The 26327-nt window shown below is 41.1% G+C and overlaps 2 protein-coding genes across 7 annotated transcripts in view; both read left to right on the plus strand.

Annotated features, from left to right (window-relative positions):
• Positions 1-7080, plus strand: part of actn4 (actinin, alpha 4) — a 72999-nt gene extending 65919 nt beyond the window's left edge. Inside the window, exons 18-23 of one of the 3 annotated variants that reach the window (XM_028571848.1) lie at positions 703-882; positions 1062-1208; positions 3346-3419; positions 4832-4904; positions 5793-5951; positions 6895-7080. In XM_028571848.1, the coding sequence (XP_028427649.1) occupies positions 703-882; positions 1062-1208; positions 3346-3419; positions 4832-4904; positions 5793-5951; positions 6895-7053 (792 nt within the window). In that variant the 3' untranslated portion in view covers positions 7054-7080. Of the gene's footprint in view, positions 1-702; positions 883-1061; positions 1209-3345; positions 3424-4831; positions 4905-5792; positions 5952-6894 lie in introns of all 3 variants that reach the window. The other 2 variants (XM_028571832.1, XM_028571841.1) reach the window with 2 other exon arrangements.
• A 3988-nt stretch (positions 7081-11068) lies between these two features.
• The window catches only part of LOC114553238 (SPARC-related modular calcium-binding protein 1), a 33095-nt gene continuing 17836 nt past the window's right edge, over positions 11069-26327 (plus strand). For 2 of the 4 annotated variants that reach the window (XM_028574461.1, XM_028574465.1), the window contains exons 1-4: positions 11069-11468; positions 22765-22939; positions 25091-25318; positions 26096-26149. In XM_028574461.1, the coding sequence (XP_028430262.1) occupies positions 11388-11468; positions 22765-22939; positions 25091-25318; positions 26096-26149 (538 nt within the window). In that variant the 5' untranslated portion in view covers positions 11069-11387. Of the gene's footprint in view, positions 11469-20821; positions 21127-22764; positions 22940-25090; positions 25319-26095; positions 26150-26327 lie in introns of all 4 variants that reach the window. The other 2 variants (XM_028574462.1, XM_028574463.1) reach the window with 2 other exon arrangements.

Here is a 26327-nt window from a genome sequence, read left to right on the forward strand (position 1 = left end):
ACTTTGTGTACCCACAGTACAGGAGCCTCAAGCTAAAAATAACTCTAACTCTTAACAGCCTTGGAGCACTTTATTTTCACTTTATCTGCACATTAATCGTTTTAATCGCAAAGATTAAATGATTAGTTGTCAACTATTAAATTAACCGCCAACTATTTTGATAATTGATTGATCGCTCTGAGTCATTTGTTTTTAATGAAAACTTCTCTGATTGCCGCTTGTTAAATGTGACTATGTTCTAGTTTCTTCTCTTTGACACTAAAGTGAACATCTTTGAGACGTGGACAAAACGAGACATTTTAGGACGTCGTCTTGGGCTTTTTGGGGAAACGCTGATCTACATGTTTCACCATTTTCTGACCTTTTATAGACCAAACAACTAATCGATTAATCGAGAAAATAATCGACAATGAAAAAGATCGTTAGTTGCAACTCGCCACTGAGCGCTGGTTGTTTCAACTGAAAACGCATCCATCCTCGCTCAAGTCACAGAACAAGGGCTAATCGCACATGATAACTACAGAAAGGAGTAAAGAGAGAAGGTTTTTTTAATAAATGTGTCCTCTGGTGCTGGATGGAGTCTGCTGCGAGAGAGTTTGCGCCAGAGTGTCTTCTAAAGATTTCCCACTGGGCTGCGTGCAATGGTGGACGTACATTTGTAGGATTAAGAGGATATTAAAGCGCGCGTTTTTTTGTCGGCAGGAAATCGGCAGGATATCCATTGAAATGAACGGCACTCTGGAGGACCAGCTGACCCACCTGAAGGATTACCAGAAGACCATCATGTCTTACATGCCCGAAATCAACACGCTGGAGGGATACCATCAGCTCATCCAGGAGGCACTAATCTTCGACAACCAGTACACTTCCTACACAATGGAGGTAACCCACACACGTACATCTATGGGTTTGGTGTATGTTTTGTTGAAAGAATGAAAATCTAAAATTTGTTAATCACAAAAAAAAAAGGGCAGCTTTAAAATGAAAACGAGAGCAGAACATTGAAAGACGGTGTCTAACATGTTTCCTCTTTGTGTTGTGCCCCTTCTCTCTTCCCCCAGCACCTCCGTGTGGGCTGGGAGCAGCTGCTGACCACCATCGCCAGGACCATCAATGAGGTGGAGAACCAGATCCTGACGCGCGACGCTAAGGGCATCAGCCAGGAGCAGCTCTACGAGTACCGCGCCTCCTTCAACCACTTTGACAAGGTCAGGGGCCCGAGCGTCTTCTTCTTCTTCTTCTTCTTCTTCTCCTTCGTCTTCTTCGTCTTCTGTCCTTTTCACTATGTCAGTGTTACAGTGGCTGTCAGGTGTGTCAAAACGAATGTGAAATATTTAGTTGAATGTTTGTAACAATTGATTTCACATTCCTCTTTTCATTATTATATTTACTGTTTTTGTTTGTTTTTTTTGTCCATAAGATAAATGCCCGGAATAATGTTACATATCCCAGATTGTTTACAGAAATGTCCTATTTTCAGTGGATCTTTCATTTATTTTTTTTATTACCATAATCGTAAATTGAATCGTAATCGCAATATCTGGCAGGAAAATAGCAAATTTGATTTTTTTTTTTTTTTCAAATCGTTAAGCCCTGGAGCTAAGTATACTTTAATTTTTCTTTGTTATTGTTTTAACTAGGTTATACCCGAGGATAGAGCTGGGCAATATATCGATATTACATTGATATCGTGATTTGAGACTAGATATCGTCTTAGATTTTGGATATTGTAATATGGCATAAGTGTCTATTCCTGGTTTTAAAGGCTGCATTACAGTAAAGTGATGTCATTTTCTGAACTTACCAGACTGTTGTAACTGTTCTATTATTTGCTTTTACCCACTTAGTCCTTATATCCACGTTACTGATGATTATTTATCTAAAATCTCATTGTGTAAATATTTTATGAAAGCACCAATAGTCAACACTGCAATATCGTTGCGGTATCGATATCGAGGTATTTGGTCAAAAATATTGTGATATTTGATTTTCTCCATATCGCCCAGCCCTACCCGAGGAGCAGGTTATACTGTATATGTTGATGTAAACATTCAGCTCAATAAAACCTATATACCAAAATATACAGATAAGATTTACAGATAATCAAGGGATTGGGATTATACTATTATGTTACAGTCCGAGGCAGACAATCTGATCGGTGTAATATTCCTGTATATTATTAGCTGAACGTGTTGTGTTTTCATCTGAGGATTTAGCCCTTCCTATGTGAACGTACAACCCGACTGAATGATTGTTTAGACCTTACAAGGGGGTGAGAGAAGAGTCAAGCATGTGAGTGTTCATCCTGATGTTTGACACAGGCGAGCACATGTTGGGGAGAAGTTGCGTTCAGGTGTTAGCGGAGCAGAGAGTACATCAGTGTACTGCTGACTGGTGTTTATTTGAGCTGAGAGGCATCCCATCACAGGTCCAGGAAAAAAGACTGTAGTTGTTAGTCAAGTCAAAGGTAACGAATGCAGTAAATGTTTGCTCTAAATCTGTTACGGTTGTGCTTTGCCTTGTGCATGTTTATTTTTTTCAGTAAGAATTTGCAGACTTTCTGATAGGAATACTACTTTAATCCTCATGCTAATGGCAGTCAGAAGATGTTATTTGTATTTTAGCATGACGACACACTCTTCAGAAGTGGTGCTTAATTGGGTGTAAAAAGCACCATGTGTCACCAGACTTGTGTGGTCGTTGTCGAACCAGTTTATAGATGTTTTGAAAACTCCTAACGGTGAGAAAGACCCCACCGTCATTCACCATCTCACAGCACTGTTGTATATATGTTCTTTAACGGCACTAGAACCTCTGAATGTCTGAGAATCGCAGTCTCCACACGAGGGAAGTTGTTGTGACAATATTGACGTCTTTGAAATATTGGACATGCGGAGACAGTTGGTACTTGAAATCCTGCATGCAGAGCCCACTGACGTGCATACTATCTTACTGTATTTTGAATGCAAAGACCTTTTTAGTGTTGGCAAAAGTGACATTTTAATTTAACACTTCATGTTACCGTGAATACATTTTAACGCATTTTTTTTATATAAATAACTCGTGTTGACACATGCATGTGTTGAAAAAGGGCTTCACAGGTCCATCATGGCTGCTTGTTGAGTTGTGTGTGTTGACATTGTCTAAACATCCATGAATGTCTGTCTGTCTGTCTGTCTGTCTGTCTGTCTGTCTGTCCGTCCGTCCCTCCATCCTCCATGTCCTCATCGTCTCCTTGCATGCTGTGGATCTCATGGTCACCGCCCATCCACCGCCCATGTGTTGCGATTGGTTCACCCTCATGACGTTTGGCGCTCTGTCGTTGGTGCGTTTGGCCGATCTCAGGACCACAGCGGGGCCCTGCAGGCGGAGGAGTTCAAGGCCTGTTTGATCAGCCTGGGCTACGATGTGGAGAACGACAAGGTAGGAGCTCCAGGACGGGACGGAGGGCAAGAGTCGGTGTTTGTTGGGCCTCTGAGCACGAGAGCAGAGCGGAGATCACTGCCAGTTGATCTGAATTTGGGCTAAAGCTATTTTCAGTTTTGTAATCGATTTTATTAAATCTTTAAAATTATATTAATATATAATTTAATTTTTTTTTTATAAAATGTCTTTATGCACTGCCACTTTGGGGTGTCAAAGTCAGACAGGATTTTCAACACATAATAGCTCTAAATTATAAATCAATTATAAAAAAAGTTATTGAAATCTTTGAGGTTTTTTTTCTGGCAATTTAATAACATACAAATTATTTAGCATTTATTTGGATTATAATCCCTGTTTTTACAAAAAATTTAGTTAAAGTTAAAACTGACTCAGTTTTTGCCATTTGATGAAAAATATGTTCATGAAGGTGAGGAGGAGTAAATGGTATATGTCTGTATTAATTCTCCTTTTTTGTAATTCACTTATCTGCACAAGAATGCAGTGCATAAGAACTTCAGACTGCAGTTGGAATAGGATTTAATGATAATAGTACGATGACACTTTTCATTCATGGAGGCTGTATTTGGCGCCATCTTTACCAGTTAGCTCTGCCCCATTTTCTGATGACTTGTAATACACACGTAGCCTAGGTCTCTGAACCCAGCTTGAACACAGCCTTGAAATGACAACAACGAGGACATTGACGTGAGACAGTAAAGTCTGCTTTTGAGATTTCAGAAAACGCAAAAGACATCTGGAATTATAGATACAATTTAGATTACACATTTTCAGCTAAAAAAAACCCGTAACAAACAAGGATATTAATCATGTCTGAATATCTTCTAAAAATGGTTGTTTTGGTGCCTTCGTGCATGCACAGCTGCCATTACACTCTGACCTAATCCCCATTGCCCTGCTGTGTTTAGACTGTGGATAGCTTCCCTGTTAGATAGACAAATGTAATACGTTGTTCTGGTGTGAAGCCAAACCAACTGGTCAGTGATCCGTCAGTGCTCATGCTCTTCGGCTCTGGATGAGGGGGGTCACTCAGGGGTTCAGTCCGTCAGCATGGAGGGCAGGGAGATGTTGCGTCCCTGTTTGTCCACCGGGGGTCTCTGTTGGCTTTGTGCTGCTTCAGCTCGACCAGGCTCCCTCTCTCTCCGAACAGACCCCCGCCCCTGTCAGTCTGTCAGGTTTTCACTTTCGCTGTTGACCGTTTGTGCTTTTTTATCTTTTTTTTCACTCCCACCCCCCCCCCCCCACCTTCCCCAAAACCTCTCTCACTTTCTCTACAACATTTTGATCTCTCTTATTTCTGTTCCATCACTTCTTCCTCTTTTCATCCTCCTCTCTGCCACTTGTATCTCTCTGACTCCCCCTTCCGGCCTTTGCTGTGCTGTGGCGGCCCACAGAAGCGATCAGGACAGATGGTCTCGGAGGATTTCCGGGCTCTACTCATTTCTACAGGAAACAGCCTGGTACTGCTGCTGGCATGATGCTCTGTCAGGGTATCCGCAGGTCCAACTCCGTCCTAACTCAATGTGGTTCGCCCACATTCAAAGACTTTAAGACTTTCATAGGGCCCGACGCAATGTTTGGCAAGCAGTTAGCGATGCCTCCCATCACGCTGTTTTTCCAGTGATTTAATTGGCCTTTTCATGATCAGGGCTGGATATCTAGCTCCAAAATGTTTCTTTGTCTTGTTTGCTTACTCTTTGATCACATATTCCCTCAAATCACTATTTCTTTTTTGTACTCTAACTAAAGTGCAGCTCTTTATTTTAAAAACAAAATGCACACACACCTGGTAGAATCGAGGAAGCACATTTGATGCATTTGACAACTTTGGCTTTTTTGTTCAAATGGCAAAATAAAAAAGGGGTGTTGTAGAAAAACCTCTTAAATCTGAGTTGACACCTGCGGACACCGTTCTCTCTCTCTCTCTCCCTCTCCCTTCCTCCCTCTCTGATCCCCGCTGCTCGTCTTATTTTGTCACATCTGTGTCGCTTTTGTACTTGCTACCCTTCTGCCCTAGTTGGTGATAGACTACTGACTGAATCAAAATGTCATTTTTCATATAGTCCATCCAAATTGTTCTGAAATGTTTGTCCTCAGTGCCCTCACCTGTCTGTGTTTCCCATTGATCATGTTATGTGTGTAGATGCATGTGTCAAAGTGTGAAATGTAAAATATTTGGACCGCCATCTTCAACTACTTCTGTTCCCTGGCTCAGTCTATTCCCTGGTGGTCCTGATGTTTTACACACTTACAGCATTTTATGTCCGCGTCAAGTTCTGACTGTCTGCGTGTGTGTGAGGACAACGTGCCGCCTCTGCTGGGTTAATCTTTTGATTCTCGGTTGCCAGGGCGACAGCGAGTTTGCTCGCATCATGGGCATAGTGGACCCCAACGGCAGCGGCGCCGTCACCTTCCAGGCCTTCATTGACTTCATGTCCAGGGAGACGACGGACACGGACACCGCGGACCAAGTCATCGCCTCCTTCAAGATCCTGGCCGCTGATAAGGTGTGTGTCTGTGTGTGTGTCTGTCTGTCTGTCTGTCTGTCTGTCTTTCTGTGTGTGTGTGTGTCTCTGTCTGTGTGTGTCTCTGTCTGTGTCTGTCTATCTGTCTTTCTGTGTGTGTGTCTCTGTCTGTGTCTGTCTCTGTCTGTGTCTGTCTGTCTGTCTCTGTCTGTCTGTGTGTCTTTCTGTGTGTCTGTCTCTCTGTCTGTCTCTCTGTCTGTCTTTGTGTGTGTGTGTGTGTGTGTGTGTGTGTGTGTGTGTGTGTGTGTGTGTGTGTGTGTGTGTGTGTGTGTGTGTGTGTGTGTGTGTGTGTGTGTGTGTGTGTGTGTGTGTGTGTGTGTGTGTGTATCTCTATTCAATTAAATTTTATTTATAGTATCAAATCATAACATAGGTTATCTCGAGACACTTTACAGATAGAGTAGGTCTAGACCACACTCTATAATTTACAAAGCCCCAACAATTACAGTAATTCCCTCTCTGTGTGTGTCTATTTTCCCCTCCTTTATTGCGCAGGTGAAATAATTCTGTGTAATAAAGTGCATTGAATTAACTCAAACATAAAGAGCTGGAGGCTTATTGAATGTTATCGTTTCATTTTTTCGCTTTTTCTTTGTACTGCAGTACATTTAACTAGTTGAGCATGATTAAACAAAACCTACAATTAGCTTTAATTGTCAAATGAATAACTTGAGGAAAACATTGGGCCCACACGTTGCAATCACTTTGGCCATAGTATCAATAACCAACATGATACAGGTGTTAAGAGACTGAGTGGGTTTTTAAATGCATGCGTCTTTTATACATTTACACTACATTATACAGTTTCATACAGGGTTTAATACGTCCAATGCATATCGGTACATTGGTCTCGTCAGGTGTGCTTTTTGGCATGTGAGCCAGGATGTAAATTCACTCTCTGTACCTTCCTGTCTGTGTTCATCAGCCCTTCATCACGGCCGAGGAGCTGAGGAGGGAGCTACCCCCCGACCAGGCCGAGTACTGCATCGCCCGCATGGCGCCCTACACGGGGCCCAACGCCATCCCCGGAGCCCTGGACTACATGTCCTTCTCCACCGCCCTGTACGGAGAGAGCGATCTGTAGAGGAGGAAGAGGAGGCCTGGACAGACGAGGGAGGGAGGGAGGGAGGGAGGGAGAGGAGGAAGAGGGAAGGAAGGTAGAGAGTTATTCTGTTGCGTAGAGACAGACACCAGGAAATCGAGCGTTTGGAAGAATTTGAGGTGGTGGTGGTGGTGGTGAGGTGCCCCCTGCGTGTGCCGGTTTAAAGAATCAGGAGAAGCTTTCGGAGACTCTGAGCTTGTTGATTGAACTGTAGTTAGGATTGGCCTCCGCCGAATGTTTTCCACCTCCGTTATGTCGTAACACGGATCAAGAGTATTCAGTTTGTCGTTTAATTAAAAAAAAAAAAAAAAAAAAAAAAAAAAAAAAGGTTTATATGGACAGGCATGTCCGGGGGCAGCTGCGGGACAGGGGACGGTTGCTCTGCAGTGGTGGGTCCTTAGCTTCACCCTCTCTGCCTTTTTTTGTGGGGTCAAACTGGGGAGGGACAAGGGTTATGATTGGGGGAGGGGGGGGCACAAGCTAATCTGATACTTATGCTAATTTTTTGTTTATTTTATTATAATTTCTTTCTCTTGCCAGGGGGTGTTCAGGGCGTTAAGCGGCAGGGTGGTGTGGGGCGTGGCGTGGCGACTGGCGAGGTTTGTGTATTAGATCCTAGAGAGATTTATGCTGCCGGGGGCAGGGGTGTTGACCAACCAGATAAAATGACATATTTACCCATTATTCCCATGTTGCTGGACAAGGTGACCTGTCTAACCTCAGCTCCTTTCCCTCCTCCTGTCTTAGTTTAATTTCTTTTTGTTGTCGTTTTTTGTTTGGGGGGGGGGGGGCTCAGCGCTGTACGTACTTATTTTTTTCAGTGCGACGAATAACACACGGCCCCAGTTGTCGAGAATAATCAGCCGCAGGCTTTCCAGTAGGGCAAAGTAGAGTGACATTTATTTAAATAAAAATAAAATGACAAAACGCAGACATTTAAAAGCCGATGATAGCAACACAGGGAGAGCAGTTTCACCAGTAGATAGGTTTGAGCTTCCAGAAGTCTTTTCTTCAGGTTTTTATTTTTTTTTCCTTCTTTATTTTCGCAATGAAAAATACTAATGGAAAAAAAGTTGGTAGCCATGACGTCGAGGCTTGTGTACCTAAAGGCCTTCTCCTGTAGAAATCACCATGACAGGCAACACACCATAGTAATAAACACAAATATTTGCTTCTGTGAAACTATTCTCCTCCTGGGGTGGGGCTTCAGGTGCTTATTTAAATACAGAAACTATACATTTATATGATAGGTAAGATGTAGTAGTAGAAGTGATTCCAGTTTTATATACCAGAAATCGCTCCCATGTGCAGAAATGTACACGTCATGGATGCATTTGATTGGCTGAATGAAGGTTTGCTTGCACTCCCTGGATTCTTAGAGCTCCCACAGTAACGCGCTGTGGAGAGCTCCCCTTGTGACTTTTTGGAAAAATGGTGGAAGTAATAAAATAAAATGTGCCTATTGCTGGCTACAGCCCTGTCCCTCTCTCTCTCTCTCTCTCTCTCTCTCTCTCTCTCTCTCTCTCTCTCTCCCTACCTCACTCTCCCACGTCCTCTCCGCTCCATCCCTACATCCCCTCATTTGTCTCTGAAGAAAAGGGAAAGAAAATTTTACTGGAAGGAAGTTGGGGGGAGGGGGTCTTAATGTAAACATTCCATAATGTGCAAATAAAAAAATATTAAAAAAGGAAATTGTTATGTAAAAAAAAAAAAAGAAAGAAAGAACTATGCAATCATAATGTTTTCAATAATGGAGTTCTGGGGGAAATTGTGGGCGTCAATCAGGCCCTTTCTGAGCAAGTTCCCTGTCTAAATTAAACAGGATAAGCGATTTCTCCAGTGTTTGTTGGCTGTTGCTGTGGGGGAGAGGAGGGGGGGAAACTGAGAGAGGGAGGGAGGGACAGACAGGGAAGGAACTGAGTAGAAAAGACTTGGACCAAAAGCTTGTTTCTTTTTTTTTTCTTTCTTTCTCTTCCCCGTCAGGTTGGAGAGAAATGAACTCTGGAATTGTGATTTTCCTTTTTTTGTACTCTTTAATATCAAACCTTATCTGCTGTACTGGAAACTGCAACGCCTTCTGTCTTTAATGATAACTGAGTTTCACAAAGCACACATAAAAGTTTCCTTACAAAATACCTTGGCTTGTCTCGATGTCTCTTTTTTTCCATCTGTCTGTCTGTCTCATTAGACTCACTCTCTACATGATTGACACTAAAGGCTGCGGAAGCTAAGAACAACTATCCCATGAAAAGTTTGGGTTCCCTTTTTTAATATATAGTTTTCTTCAAATGTAAAAACTACCTGATTTTTATGTCAACTACAGTTGTAACTTACAATTATTTTCACTGTAGATGAACACATTTTTTTTTTTTTTTCCCTAAAGATTTCGACCTTTATTTTGACAGAAAAGCTGAAGACATGAAAGGGGGGAGAGAGGGGGGGTGTAAAACCTCTATATTTACCAAGTGAGCTAGCCGGGCGTCCTCTTTCTCTTTTAAATCAGTCTGTTATTGTTGTTGAAAGCTTATGAAGGAGCTTTTTTTTATATATATATATATATATATATATATATATATATATATATATATAAGAGAATGATTTTGTTGCCTAAATCATCTCCTCATGGTGCTGGCCACCTCTGGTAAAATTGCTTACATCCTCAGTTGAACAGGTCATGTGATTCTACACCTTGTATAACTGCCTATGTCAAGCATGTGACTTAGGCAGTTTTACTTTTTGTGTTTTCTGAAAAACCTGAAAAAATGACTTAGGCAATTATTTTAGGAAGGTGACGATATGCTAGGCTACTCAGAGAGTTCCGGTTGACTCATTACACCCGTCTTGTGTCGGCTATGAAATGTCTGTATCGTCACTGCGCTGCATTTTTATGAACTATGATCCAGCAGGCTCCGTCTTACACGCTATTACTCAACCAACTGAAGTTAGTTGCATTTAATAACTTCTGATGTGTTTCTCACCGTGGCGGCAGCAGTAACAGAGAGTTACCAGCGGAAACACTGGTACCAATACAGGTTTCCCTCTCATACTTAAAGAAAAACAACCTAATTACTTGCACTGAGACAAAAAAAATGCGTTGGCCCACCTATCTACAGCCAGGGTAGACCAGGATAAGAACTATTTCAACAAACGGTGGCGTATTTCTTTTAAGAAGAAAAAAAATGACTCAAACCGATTAATCAATTATCAAACTAGTTGGCGATTAATCGATTGTCAGATATTAAATTAATCTTTGCAGCTCTAATGTCAACTTACTTGGTTTTTATCTCAAATAGTCTTATGGTAATGTCCCGTGAAGTTTTGAAGTGACATTAGCATATATTTGTCAACACTGTGGACAAGTGCCATCATACTTCATATCACTGTAATCTCCGTGTGAACAGAAATGACTGCCATACCTAATATTTCTTTTATGTCACTTCAGTAACTGACATCATCCATTCTGCTAGTCCGATAACAAAAACATGATGCACTGTTGTGCCATTTTATCAGCTTTTTAACCTCAAGTCTGGATTTGTACTTGAGCTTTCAGAAGTCACTGTACTTGAACCAAACCAGGTGCAAGAGTATGGGACCAAAGAGGGTCCATTGATATTTTGAGCTTGTAAAACAGTTTTGTAGCTGTAGCATTATTTGTGTGCATGTGGAATTCAGCTTAGTGGAGGAATATTTTCAACAGTGAGGTTAAACAAAGTCTGAGCGATGGACACGCAAATGTCCTGTCAGACTTTTGATTCTACAGCTACAAAACTTGTTTTACAAGCTCAAAATATTAATGACCCTTATTTGATCCCATACCAGAGGGCCCAAACTACACAAACTGCTGCTGCTGTTTTTGTAAACTTCCTCTGTCCGCGTGCAATCCGAAGTTATTTTCGTTGTTAAAATTAAACAATCGCTGCGAGCAACGGACCTGTTGGCTTCACCTCATGGATTTTATCAGCTGGTTTTCGGCACGGGGAGCGGAAATGGGCCGGACCTTTCGGAGAGGAGAGGGTCTGACCTGCGCACGCATCGCCGACACACTCGCGCCTGCTCTCACGCGCTGGTGTGCTCTACCTTTTTGGAGCAGCTCGAGACCTCTAAAAAAAGCAACATGAGCAGCTCGGTGACATCCGAAGAAGCGACGCAGAAGTCGGTCTTCGTTTAGAGCTTTCCTCCTCCTCCTCATCATCATCATCATCATCAGTCACCCGCTACAGACTTTGCTGCGGCCGCTCCGCGCGCACTGCGGCGCTTTGAAAACTTCGGAACAACAGGGCGCGCGGCCACTCCTCCTCTGGTCCGCTGTGGCAGGAATGATGCTCGCGCTCACCTTCACCTGTCGCGCGCTGCTCGTCTTCCTGCTGTCCGACCCGGTCCGGACCGACAGAACAGCGGTAGGACCGGAACTCTCCCTCACTAACCTCACTAACCAACAAGTAGCCTAGCCTGTTTACGAAGCTAGGGGGTCGGAAACTTCTGTGTAGTTAATTTTTGTTTAATATCAGAAAAGTGGGACGTAGAAACAAGCGCTGAAAATGTGTAGAAGAAACATTTAACAATTTAAAACGTTGGAAAAAGCAAAAACAAAGAAAAGTGGAAAAAAAGGCGTCAAAAACGTCGGGGAAAAATATTTTTTTTCAAGGTTGAATAGGAAGACAACACAAGGGTTAAGGATTATACTCACTAAAACTAGTATTTATACAAGTGTAGTAGTATTCTAAAAAACAATATAGGCTGTTAGTTTAGTTAGTCTACATTTTCAGGTTTGTAGGCCTACCTGAAAACTTTGTGAATTTAGTTTCACAAATGGCAGAAATCATCAGTTTATCAAACTGACCAATGTAAATGCATTTCCTTTAGGACGCATTTTATGGAAGATATAGGCCTATTGTAGCGAGCTACGTGGAAGAAGTCCGTGAGCTAGCACAGAGCTAATGACATAAAAAACAGAAAATTGGAAAGACAGGTTAAAGATCCAGTTTTTTAATTTGTCAAGGTGGAAAAATATTGGATATTTGAACCCATTTTTCTGTTTTTCCAAATGTCCATTTCTGCTCAGAAAATTGAACTGATAAGCGTTACACGGACCACCAACCTCCCCCAGTGTCTCAGTCATGGTAACCCAACAAATGTAAATAAACTAAATCAACTAAAACCCAGGTAACATAAATGCATAAGAAAAGCACTAGGACAGGAAGCGTTAATAACATAGTCCCATCCCATGATCCTTTGCACTGCAGTGCAGAACAGCCGTTAGAATATAATATTACCTAAAAAAGAGGAGTCAGGCCCGTAGCTATCCTAGTGGAAGGGCGGGTGGTTCTTTTTTTTTCAAAAAGTGGACCTTTTTGCAATTTTGTATTTAATGAGGAGGTTCAAATAATTCTTTTTGGTAAAATAAACTTTGAAAAATCTGACAGATAGGACCAGTTCTTATTCATATTGAATTATTAGCTCTGACATTATTTATGTAATTTAGATTTATTTGCCACTGACATGGGCCACTGTAAGATTTAACTTACTTTGACTCATTCAGCTTTTACTGAGAATATCTGCTATACTTTTATATTTCCAATGAACACTTTTTTTAAATGTATCATTTCTTTTAAAAGCTAAGTTTTGAATTTGATTTGATTTGATATAGGGACGATGACATTTAGTTCCAATACGGAGAATGAAACTGTTGCACAGAGAGTTTATAGCTCATGCTAATTTTAAATTCCTTGTCCTTATAGTAGTTTGGCTGTTGAATGTACAGTTTAATTCAAATATACAGCTTTCAGGATCATAAAACCAAAATACACTGCAAATATGGACATACAATAAAATTGAAGCTGAGAATCTTAAATTGCACATCTAAAGCTGAAAACATAAGTTACAGGTCAACAAGATGAAATGTTAAAAACCAAGATAAAAATCAGAGCAAGATTGAATTTTTAATGACTTTACACCATGATTCTTCTCTAAAGAAGGAAAATTATAATTGTGTGTTTGTGTGAGACGAATCTCATGTATATTTTGGTAAGTAATGTAATGTGTGATCCTGAGCTGAAAGTGTTGTCAGGGGAGCATGTGGGAGTCATTCAATTAATTTAATTAAAATGAATTGTGTGTGTGTGTGTGTGTGTGTGTGTGTGTGTGTGTGTGTGTGTGTGTGTGTGTGTGTGTGTGTGTGTGTGTGTGTGTGTGTGTGTGTGTGTGTGTGTGTGTGTGAGCTCCTTGGAGGACGACAGGGTAACACCAGCCAGCAAGACCTAACAATAAAGACACACACATTGCTGCCAGGCAAATATTTAACCTACTACTCAGGGGAAACAGGCGTGTGTGTGTGTGTGTAAAAGTGAGAACTCACATGAAAAACAGCCCCAGTAATCCTGTAATATATTTTAGCATTATAGCATTTGAGCATGCTAAACAAATATCACAGCTACAGTGAGTACATGTAGAAATATAGTAATGTCAATAAAGTAGAGACGCACAATAAACTCCTGTAGAATATGGCAGTGTTAACATAGGTTAATAAAAGTTCTTTAGGCTACATACACAGTTCCCACAAAACTAAGTGGTACTACGACAAACCTATGACTTTTTTCACTTTCAAAATGATCTTTTAAATTGACGAACATCATAAGTGTAATTCATGGCTCAGTTCAACGGGATCAACTAATTATTTGTCTCGCGCCGTTCACTACCCTGCGGAAATAAGGTCCCATGGTGGTATGTAGTACGTATTTCACGTATTTGTTGCTGCATGCACTACGTTGACTGTTGCTGTTTAAGGAGCGCTGTGGACCGAAGAGGTCGGGCTGGATGGGTGTGTCCTAAAACCCGGCGCTTTCAAGCTGGTTAGTGGAGTTCTCTTTCCAAAGCCGTCGTTTTGGCGCCTGGACTTAACTGTCGTCGCCGCATGACGCTCACTTTTTGTCAGCTAAACTCAAATGCCACGGCCTCTGAAAGGACGCCATCTCGCCATGCCCTGTACTCGGCTCAAAGTCATTCTAAGAGCCCTTTTCGTTTGTTTTGGGTGTAGGACACAAATTGTCCACTGGTGTCACTGGTGTGCTTTTGAGTGGTGTCTATTTAGGTAGGAACCTTTCTACAGGTAACATGGGGTGCTGTTAATCGGAGGAGCACAAATAGTTTTTGACCTCATCAAATCGCTGCACACTGCAACACAGCATGTGGATGTGTAAATGTTTGTTAATGGAGCTTGATGGACACGTGGATTCTTGCACTTTCATTCAAAAGAACATTGGGCCTCATTCACCAACCGTTCTTACGAAGAAATGTGTTCTTAAACCCTTCTTACGAACTTTTTACAAAGATTCTGGCATTCACTAATGTTTTCTTAACTTGGATTTGTTCTTAGCTAAGAACAAAATCTACGAACACTGAAAAGCACTCTTACGCACATTTGAGTGATGACAATTTGCTCCAAATGATTGCTTACTGCATTTTATTTAATTCTACAGTCGTTTACAATGATAGTATTGTACTGTAATGTATTTCTGATCATTTGTTGAAAAAGAAATCATATTATGCAAAAAAAAAACACTAACACTGCAATTTACATCAGCAATTAAACTGATTAAATCCTGCGTTATTTGGTGATTGATCGCTATTTATAGGGCCAAAATGCAGTGGTAGAATGTAACAAAGTACAAATTCGTCCTAACTGTACTTAAGTACATTTTTCACGTATTTGTACTTTACTTAAGTAGACTCAATAGTGCATAGACTACTTTTGACTTTTACTTTGTTACATTTTGCAGCAATTATCTATACTTTCTACTCCACTACATTTCTACAATGTTCCGTTACATTTTCTGATCAGTTTCCCCCCTCTGCCAAAACGTCTTCCTGACCGTCACATGTTTGTCTCACCAGAAGTTTGGTTGCCGTAGATACTGTATATATGGGGCTCCGCTGATCCAAGCCGGCTCCGGTGCTGCAGAGCTTGGGCGCAGCGCCGCTGACCCTCGGTAATAGGCCTAAAGCCTCCGGTAAAAGTGAAAATGAAAACGTTTGTTTTTATTATTCCCGTTTTTAAATCAAAGTTGCTATATCTATTTCTCACCACAGCGTCGTTTACTCCTCCGCCAGGCTGCGTAAGACGTGTTCATATCTTATTTATTTGGCTGGACCTCTTCACATCTCCATCTGCGCTGCTTCACACACTTTATTGGCTTACTTGCATGAAGAAAATAAAACTTGAATAAAACCAACCGCATTCCGATTCTAACAACACATTTCCGTTTTATGCTGGTTAGGACAGGAACTTTTTTTAAAAAGCCAGGCCTTGTTTGTGGTAGTGGACATCTTATACTTTTACTAAAGTAAATATGTCTCTTGTTATTTGTACTTTTATTTAAGTACTAAGATTCAATAGTTCCTCCACCGCGGCTCCGACAATCTCCGACAACCTGTCTCCCAGGAGGTGCACAGGAAGTGTCATGTCCTTATATGGGAATTTGCGGGGCGTTTTCTTATGCTAATTAGGAACAACTGGCACGCGCTTTCAGTTACGAAGACGTGGGATTCATCAATCCTAAGAACACAGATGCGAACAAATCTGCTGTTTAAGAACACGTCATGAATCTGACGTAGACTTTTCTTAGGAACCTTCTTAAGAACATATTTAAGAGAAAGCTTAGGAAGATATTGGTGAATGAGGCCCATTGTGACCAATAAATGTCCATCAAAATGCCACGATGACTATTTGGAGTCTATGATTTTGACAGTATGCTGAGCGGTGTAAGGTAGAAGAGAGCGCGTCAGCTAGTGTACTAGCCATAGGCTGTTTGTTTCAAGTCCTTACAGCAGGAACAACTTTAAGTTTTTAGGCTTAGCCATTATAGTCATCTTTTGTCGGCTAAACTCAACGACCAACGGCCGCTGATTGGACCGACAGCTCCCAGTGCTCTATAGCCGGTGTTCTGACGATCTATGCTGCCTTGTCGAAAAATGCTACCATAGCGTAAATCGATAGTAGAGTCTATCGAGTCGCGCTGCCCTATCGAAATGTGCTTCCTTATGTGATATATTTGCCTGCATATTTCCAAATGTGCAGGCAGGCTGAATCCCATAGAGGTATAACTCTAACAGTATTGACATCTTATGTTTATTTGAGAATATTTTGATACTCCATTATATCTTTATTGAATATTTCAGTGGTAGCATATTCTGATAGACAAATATACCCTATCAAATAATGCTCCCCCAACAGAATCATTATATATTGCACCACTACTCACTCCATGTGCATTGTCAGGAGATAAGGAGCATATTTTGATATTCTATTAAATTATATTTATTGAATATTTCAGTGGTAGTGTATTCTGATAGACAAATATACCCTATCAAAAGGTACAATGAATAAATTATTTATTAGATATTACTCTATTAACCACAGTATCGGCCGTATGTCCGACCGCAAGGTTGCATAGATTTATGGGCGGGGAATCAGACCATGCTTGTGGGTCGTGCGCATGCGCAGAACCGCTAAGTAGCACATCTCGATAGGTAGCATAAATCGACAGAACACCGGCTCCCAGTGACCAGCTGACAGTCGCCTTATTTCGTAGGATACCGTACACACTGGTGTGCATGCATTTTGGTACGATATCATACAAACCTGTTCATGAGAATGCGTTGCAAAACTACACTAATTAATACTTTATTTATTAGGAAACCTGAGGAAAAACTTTAGCTTGACAGAAGTCTCCTCAAGTGGACTTTCTTACTGCACTTGCGTGAACTTTATCCCAGTGTGTTTCTGCAGGTTGGAATTTGAAAATCCATGTGAAAGTTGAGCGTATGCTTTAGAAATGGTCAGCAGTTGATGTAAAGTACAGGTCATTTGTGCTCGATGTGCTAAAACGTACAAAGATATTGGTCTGCTCCTTTTTTAAGGTGCCGGTAAAGTAAGCTGCACAGACACTCGGTAAACCTGCAGAAAGATTATAGTCTCATTCTTCATTGTGTGTGTGTGAGTGTGTGTGTGAGTGTGTGTGAGTGTGTGTTAAACATACCCTCATCATCCCTCCGTGTGTGTTAATGGTCAGTTTAACACATGTGCTGGACAGATTAACGGCAGAGAGAGCAGCGTTTACAAGTGAGCGATTCACGCCTTCACAGGCGGGCTGTTAGTTCAGACGCTATATCCCGCCGCCGGGTGTCAACGGGCCTTTCAGCAGCATCGGCGACCCTTTCCAGGACAAACATCGTGTTTTAAAAAAAAAAAAAAAAAAAAACTCTGGAGATAAGTTTTCTGTTTTCCTAAAGTAGGAATGTGTAAGGCACGAGGAGACAGTGGGGCTTGTTCTCGCTTTCTCTGCTGCTCGCTCCCTTCCTGTCTCTCTCTCTCTCTCACACACACACACACACACACACACACACACACACACACACACACACACACACACACACACACACACACACATACTGTATGCAATGGCTGCAGTTTTATAGGCCCAAACACACTGGCCGTAATTGTTTTAACACTGAGGATATTGTAGTTGCTGCAGTTCTACCTGACGGACAGGAAACCCAGTCTGCCCACCACTTTGCACCTGGGCTCCTGCCCTCCTTGACTTCTCCTCCCTTCATCCCCCTATTCCTCTCTTCCCTCTAACCTCCCTCTTGTCCTCCTTTTCATTCCATCCACCCAGATGTTCATTCCTTTCTCAATACTCTCTGCAGGCTTTTCTTAATTCCTCTAATCACATTTTTTTTCCTCCTTCCTTCATTCTTTCCTCCCCCTCCTGTTTTCCTTCCTCTATCCCTGTATTTCTCCACTTACCCACCTTCATTCTTCCCTCCTTTCTTTATTCTTAGCGTTCTTCCCTCTATTTTTCCATTTCTCCCTCTGTTCATATTTTCCTTCCTCGACTCTCTTTATTATTGTTATGCTGCTGCAGTCCTTCCACTCATTCCTTGTTCCCTTCTTTCATTCTTCCCTCACTTCTTCTTTAATCCTTTCTCGATTCCTCCCATATTCCTTTTCATGCTTTGCCTTCATTCTCTCTTACTCCTTTCATGACACCTTTTTTAGTTCTAGTCTTTATTTGCTCCTTCTTCAATTTCTCTGTGAATTCATAATTTCTCATCTTTCTATCTCTTCTATTTTCCCTATCTTCCAGCCTCCATACTTTCCTTTTTTCCTCCCCTCCTTTCCTCATCTCTCCTTCATACTCATTTCCAAACTTAGTTCCACAATTCCTTTATTTCTCACCTCTTTTCTTCCATTGCTCCCCTTATTTCCTCTTCTCCCTCTGTTCCCTCCTTCATACCTTCCTTCCTCTTCTGATTCTTCTCCTTGTTTTTTCACTTTCTCTCCATCACAGTTAAACATGTATGCCCAGACACAACTGTTGATTTCATTTCACTTCATGTGTTATTCACCTTCATGTAGTCTGGGCTTCAGGGAGGGGTTGCGCTTTGCTTTGACTGGATTTAGTAAAGTGATATCATCACCTCTAGTTCACACTATCTTTCCAAAAAGGCAAACTTTTTTCAGACCTTGTGTGTGATAGGTTTTATTTAAAAGTATAACTGCTATATCCTGCATGTATATTGCAGGGAATAGCATTCCATTATTAAGGTAGGAAAACAAGCTGTGTAATTTGCCACACTTTAACCAGTCTCTCCAGATAAACGCGATTATGCAATCGCATAATTCAATGCATAATCACCCAAAGTCTGCATATTTATGAGGGGGCTGCATTTTTTCAAATACGCCGCACTTTTGCCGCATAAATTGTCGCATAAATTGTCGATTTCTGCACAAAATATGCATGGCTTGAATGATTTCATAATCCCCGCATTTTCGTTGCAAAAAAGTCACATAATATATCTTAGCAGAAAGTTGAAAAATGTGGCGTTTACTTCACACAAGAGCAGCCATTTTCCGCTGTTGCCATGGGAACGTTATGAAGTTACGTAATTACGTGACGTGAACATCATCGAAAAGCAGGATGTTGGGGGAATCATTTTTTTTCCTCTTTTTCATCAAACCGCAATTTTTGCAAGTTCCGCAATTTCAGCGCATAAAATTGCATAAATATCATAGAGCATATTCCATCGTATTTTTTAAGAAAACGTGCCGCATAATCAAGGATTTTTGCCCACAACAATCACAAAAAAACTCTGCATTTTTCTGGAAGGACTGTTTAATGCTTATCTACGGTGGCCGACAGGGGCAAACGCCCTGCAACTTCACATATTATACTGTACAACAAAATAAGTGAGCAATCTGTATTCATATTGTGGAGCAATACGCTCTTGAAATACAAAAAAATAGACTATTTAAAATAGTCCCTCCCTGTTTAACCAGCCAATTTACCGTGGGATTTATCAAACTGAATAAATGCTTTTCTTTTTGCATCGTTTTTTAATTGCAGCGCGTTTGTATATTTGGTTGTGTTGTGTGTATTTGCAGCGCGTTTGCTGAATGCTGCACATGTGTTGTCAAATTAATTAAGTTGTTTTCTTAATTTGCTTGTGTTTTGTCTATTTGCATGTGTTTTCTGAAGTTGCAGGGCGTTTGCCCCTGTCGGCCACCGTACTTATCGTTTATAATTACCAGTATAATTGTCCTTACTTTTGAATGGTATTGTCATTTGTATATGTCATTATTCTATGTATTTTTAGAACTACAGTTACTACTCTGATTATAATTGATTAAACAACCTGTCTATAAAGTATCTGAAAATAAGGAAAGATGCACATCATAATGACCCAGGGTGACATCTTTGAATGACTTTAATCCAACCAACATAGAGTAGGGGAGAAGTAAATGATTATATAATCACAAATAATCAAGTATGTAAGTAAGTAAGTAAGTAAAGTTTAGGTAAATTTGTTTAGCACCTTTCACAGATAAAAATCACAAAGTGCTTCACAGTAAAATGCAATACAACACAAGAAGTCACAATACAAGCAAATTGAAAATACAAATAGAAAACATAACAAACAACCATAATAATCTAAGTAAAAGCCTGCTTGAACAGGAGTCAACTGAGACTATTTTTTCAATTCAATTTTTTGTTTAATTAAACCGGGTTATATTTTTTATATTTGATCTCTGCAGTCAATACATAAGTTAATGTCTGGACATTAAGGCACAGAGGTTTCATTCACCGCTAAATTAGGCTAACACTGTTAGACAGAGAGAGAGAGAGTGTGTGTGTGTGTGTGTGTGTGTGTGTGTGTGTGTGTGTGTGTGTGTGTGTGTGTGTGTGTGTGTGTGTGTGTGTGTGCATGCATATGGTGTGTACGTACGGAGAGCTGGCAGGCTGATGGACAAAGAGGCACTGATGAGGAGAGAGTGTGTGTGTGTGTGTGTGTGTGTGTGTGTGTGTGTGTGTGTGTGTGTGTGTGTGTGTGTGTGTGTGTGTGACGAATCTCATGTATATTTTGGAGACGTGTGTGTGTGAAGTAGTGTGTGATCCTGAGCTGAGAGTGTTGTGAGGGGAGCATGTGGGAGTCATTAATATGATCAAGCTCGCCAGACTCTCCTCTCCTGGTTTCCTCTCCTTTTTTTCTCTTTGTTTCCTCTCTTCTCCTCTCCTCTCTCTGTTCTTCTCCTCTCCTTGTTTCCTCCTTGTCTCCTCTCCTTGTTTTCCCCTCCTCTTCTTGTCTCCTCTCCTCATTTCTTCTCTCCTCTCCTTGTTCCCTCCTTGTCTCCTCTCCTCTGTTATGCCCCGTCTGACCGGGACACCGCACGAATAAGCCTCATCTTCCCCAGATCTCAAGCAGCCACAGAGACAGATGGCTGAAGATGATAACGGTTGAGTTTATTTACAGCTTCAGAGAAACACACAAGGAACCTGGTCTAACCTCAGGGTGGGCAAAGGCCAACAAAACAGTCTTGTGTGTGTGGAAGTCATCCTGTCAGGCACAAAGCCAATCCCGCTCCTCCACTCACAGCGCCTGACAGCAGAGACAGAGATGGAGACAGAGTGTCTCTGCAGGGAAGATGCTCATCTTATCTGTTGAAGTTTATCCACTTCTTTGTTAGCCAAATTGGAGCTCTCACAGGTAAAATGGCAGGTGAGGAAAGACCCACAAATGTTTTTTGCACACACACACACACACACACTTTCTTCTCTCTCTCTCTCTCTCTCTCTCTCTCTGTGTGTGTGTCTGTCTGTCTTTGCTCAGCCATCCTGAAATGTTTGCATGTTTCAGATGTGTTGACTGTAATTAACCCTCTCTTCCCTGTCACTTGCTTTCTCCCCTTCTTTCATGCTGCCTCTATCATTGTTCTCCTACTCTCTCCCTCAGTCAAGTTTGTTCAGGCGTGACATTGAAAGCTTGACAGGCATAGCGGACAATTTATCACTCACAGACGGCCAGCTATGCAGAGGCAACAAAGTGTCTTCCGCTGTATTTCTTCCTTGCAGTGTTTTGGACAGTTTTATTAGTGTTCAGCCACACACAGCAGTTTTGATTGACACACTTCTGTCTGCTGCGGTGGGTGGAGGGGAAGTACAGGAGGGCGATATAATGGAGGCCAAGACGAGTTTGTAGTGAAGAAAAGGCTGCAGCACAAAGTGTACTGTATATATTATATTAAGACTACGTATTGTTAACGGCTGCAGGAAGGAAATGTGTTTCCATTGGCTGGTTACAGTTTTTCCAAAATATACACCACCTTCAAAGTTATGAATCTCCCACCACAAGAGCTTGATTGGATCCAGTCAGATGTCTCAGAGCAGTGGTTCCCAACCTTTTTTCCTTGGCGCCCCCCCTACTCATGCCTAAGAAAAGCCGAGCCCCCCCCCTCCCCCAAAACCGAAGTTGAGGTAACTCTGGAAATAGAGCCTTACTTTCTTTTTTGATACAGAGCAGTTATCAGCACTGTGACGTTTCTCCGCCATGTTTCATTCATAAAATAGTGATGCCGTGGCAGCAGGAAAAATGAGGATACAACAGAATATATAGTTTTTATACAGACTTTTGTATACATTATATATTCTAGTGTATTATCATAATTTGTTTAACATGTGCAAATTTTTTTTTTTTACCTCAACCTCAAACCAGATAAAGACTCGCGCCCCCCCTGTGATCTTTGCCGCCCCCCCTGGGGGTGCCCGGACCCCAGGTTGGGAACCACTGTCTCAGAGGACTGCTCTATATGTTTGATGGTCTTTGATGCTTTTATTTTGTAAAATGTTTGCTTTACAAAGAGATGTTATTTAGTTTTGTACATGGAGAACAAAACGCTGTATAAGTTGCTGTTCAACCAGACAGACAACTGAGAGAGACAAAGATCCCTCTGAGCAAATGTATTGGTAAAATGAACTGGAAGCTTAGCATCAACATGTGGGCAGAGTTAAACAGGAACAGCTTCCCGTTTAAGTGTCAAGTGCTCAATAATATAGCCCATAACAAGCTGGAATTAACATTTAGCAGAGGCCTTCTTCAAACTTCACAATAGAAACAGGTTAGTCTAAGGTTAGCACTGTTGGAACATCAGATGAACATACTATGGACTGATAAATCACAGTTTAAACCTCTTCAATCTAACGGGATCAATCTAATCTAATGATCGAGGGTCACTTACACTTTTATGGACTGGAAAACAAATTCAAAAATCCAGGTTCCAACAGTATTCTTCCCTGTCATGCAACACTGTTGTGCCATTCACTAAATGGAAGTTTGAATCATTTAATTGTGTGTTTGTAGCCTTTCCTGATCACACAGAACATGTGGCCTCGCGGCTGTGTCCTGGACTGCCAGAGGGGGCGTCACAGATCCGTGTGTGGCAGCAACGGCAGGTTGTATAAATCTCTGTGCGCCTTCCAGAGGGCCCAGTGCATCAACACGCAGCTCCGCGTCGCCCCACAAGCACACTGCTCAGGTACGCACCTTCACAGCTGCATCAGCACCACCTGTTAATAATGTTTCCCATAATGCTCATATGTTGACCCACTGCAGCTCCTAAAGGCAATGTTGTTGCATTACTTTACAAACAATATACTGTATATAACGTATATGTAAAAATACACACAATGTATAAGGACAGAGATTTAGTTTTATGCAAAGTGATGGAATTCAAAGAAGCTAATTTTCATAATAATAGAGAGAGAGAGAGAGAGAGAGAGAGAGAGAGAGAGAGAGAGAGAAACAGAGAAATAAAAAAAATATCTTATAAATAATACAAAAAGTAATACATAAAAGCAAGTTCATAAAAATTAGTTTTTATTAGCAAAGAAATCAGTGAGGTTGTAAGGCAAATTTCAACAGAAGGACCTCTGAGATTGGGTACAGTGTCTTTATAATGAATGAGTAAAACCTTAAAACCTATCCTGAAGTTCACTGCATGCCAATGCAGGGAGTCTTAAATAGGTATATATATATATATATATATATATATATATATATATATATATATATATATATATATATATATATATATAGTATTATTGTATTATAATTAGTGATGCAATAATGTGTGGAGCTCATTGTAAATACTGGGCAGTTGTGAATTTCCCTCTGGGGATGATTAAAGTTTTTTAATTTTTTTATTGATTTGTTTATTATATTTTGTATTATTACTCTGAACAATGCTAACTAACTTAAAGTCTATATCCACGACGTTCCACTTCTGGGATTGCACCAGATGTCCATCTTTTCGACTGGATGTTTGTTACCTTCCACTTTCTTTGTGTTGGTATTCTATAGAGATGCACCGATAGACCGGCCGGTGACCGGAATTGGCCGGTTTTCAAGTGCTCGGCCGTGACCGGTGACCGGCAGGTCAGTCTGACATATGCCGATTTCATGCCGGTCAACGCTACAATTAACTGACAACAGAAGTTATATGAGTTAGAGTTCTCAAGGACACACGCACACACGGACGCGACAGCACGCTCTCTTTTCCTTTCTCTCAACTTCTCCGCCATGTGTGGCGCGTACCTGCTCGCGGTGTGAAGCGCGTGCCGGCGCTATTCTCGCACACGTAGGGAACCTGGTGAATTAACCTGCAACATGTCAGCTGTTTGGACATTCTTCATCATGTGTGCAGAAGATAACAAGTTTGCAATATGCAACACCTGCAAGGAGAAAGTAGGGCGTGGAGGGACGACACCAAAAACCCAAATCACATTTCTTTAGTTGGATATTGGATGTGAAAAGAAGGAAATGGTTCTAACATTGAACTTTAGTGTGAATTCCCCACACCAGGAGTAATTTATGTAGTTCTATTTTATAGTGATCCATTATCTGTTCAAAAAATTTTCTATTAAAGAAAAGATAGAAAATAAATATTTGTGTGTGCTGTAAAGTGGTTAGAAAAAATGAAATCGAAAAACACCTAACTCAAAGAAAATCGGAATCGGCCTAGAAAGTTGTAATCGGTGCATCTCTAGTATTCTAACCTCCGTGGATTTGTGAGGACTATGGTTAACTGCTCCTCAGATCTCTGCAGGGTAAATCCAGACAGCTAGCTAGACTATCTGTCCAATCTGAGTTTTCTCTCGCACAACTAAAACTACTTTTGAACGGCCACACCCACCCCCGCTAATAAAACTAACAGCTGGATTATGACACGACAGTTGAAATATCTCGAAATTGCTCTTAAGTACAGTACTTAAACCTTCCTGTCGACCCTGCAACTTCTTTTTTTTCCAACGTTTTGGTCCTCTTTTTTCGACACTTTGGTCGCTTTTCCCAATGTTTTGGTCACTTATTTTTCAACGTTTTGGTCCTTTTTCCCCTACATTTGTCACTTTTTTACAACGTTCTTTTATCAGTTTTTGTCTTTAAATACTATAAAATTGAATAAAACACCCAAATTCAATGAAAGTAGTGAACTGATCATTTATTTTACTTGTGAAGAGCGGTGTAGGGAACCATCCACGTTATTTCTTTTGATTGAATTTGGTTGAAAGAACGCCAAATTTTTGATATAGAAACTGGGTCAACAGGAGGGTTAATCAAATGTACTTAGTTACTTTCCACAACTGAGCACATATATACATACATATATATATATCCTCTTGGTTTTTAGATCCGAGTCTGTCCAAATGCCAGCTGGCCCGCGCTCAGGCCCTGGAGGCCAGTGCCCACAACAGTCACGTTAGCCCAGGAGCTGCCATCTTTGTGCCTGAGTGCAGTCCGGACGGTCACTTCCTGCCAGTGCAGTGCCACAGCCAGACCGGATACTGCTGGTGCTCCATGCCAGATGGCAAACCTGTCAGCGGGACCTCGGTCCTCCATCTCACCCCCAACTGCACTGGTCAGATATAATTTCTTCAGAGTTCTACAAAGTAAAGGAAAAACTGTCTTTGCCATATATTCTCCAAGTGTCCGTGGAACTTAACTGGAGGGATAAACACAATTCTTCCTAAATATATTCCTCAGGTGGTGTTATGTGGGTCAAAAATAAATAAGGCGCCATCTTATCAGTCGAACGACGAACATCGTGCTTGAGCTATGTTACTGGTTGCACGGCGTTCGTCGTTCGACTGGTCGTGACGGTTTTCCCAAGATGCCGCCTGCCTGTATACGTGAACGGTACTCTCTTTATAAACTATCTTTTGAATAAACTGTCTGTACACTTACAAAGTTCTCGATACTTCGGTTTACATGTAGGGACCCTCATTCTGCTACCGTGGAAGTGTGGTGATATTTTGAGCCTTGTTAGTGGCCCTGACGATTAGCGTTATAAGCTAATTAGCGGTTTGCGCTAAAACTGGTTGCATTCGATTAGCATGAAAACATATCCCAGAGAACGGTCGACTCGGTACACGTGTTATTAACCCCTAGGTTCATTTTGCACCAGATTTCTCCTTTAGTGATGTTATAGTTGTACAATTAGCACTTTTGACCTTTAAATATCTACAGTAGAGGAAGTAGAGATGTTTTTTTTTTGTCTCCTGCTGCTGTTCAGGAAGTATGTTAGTAAGTTCAAATATTTCAGGCCACAGTAATGTCAAACTTAAATTAAATCTGCATGAAATTGTGTGTACTTTCCACACTGAGGTGTTCCGTTTCAATATATCATCCCAAACAGATCACGTCGCCATGTTGGCTCAGACCATTGATGCAGATACAGCTTCAATCAAAGGTGAGAAAGAGGTTTTATTCCTAATTTACAAAGCAGCGGTTGGAATGTAACTTTACATTCACTTTAACTTTTAACTTTTAACTTTACATGAGCGTTTCTATCTTATGCTACTTTACACTTTAACTCCACTACATCTGAGGGAAATATTGTACTTTTTACTCCACTGCATTTATTTATT

Source organism: Perca flavescens, chromosome 3 (assembly GCF_004354835.1).
Source record: "Perca flavescens isolate YP-PL-M2 chromosome 3, PFLA_1.0, whole genome shotgun sequence".
Classification (NCBI taxonomy): Eukaryota; Metazoa; Chordata; class Actinopteri; order Perciformes; family Percidae; genus Perca; species Perca flavescens.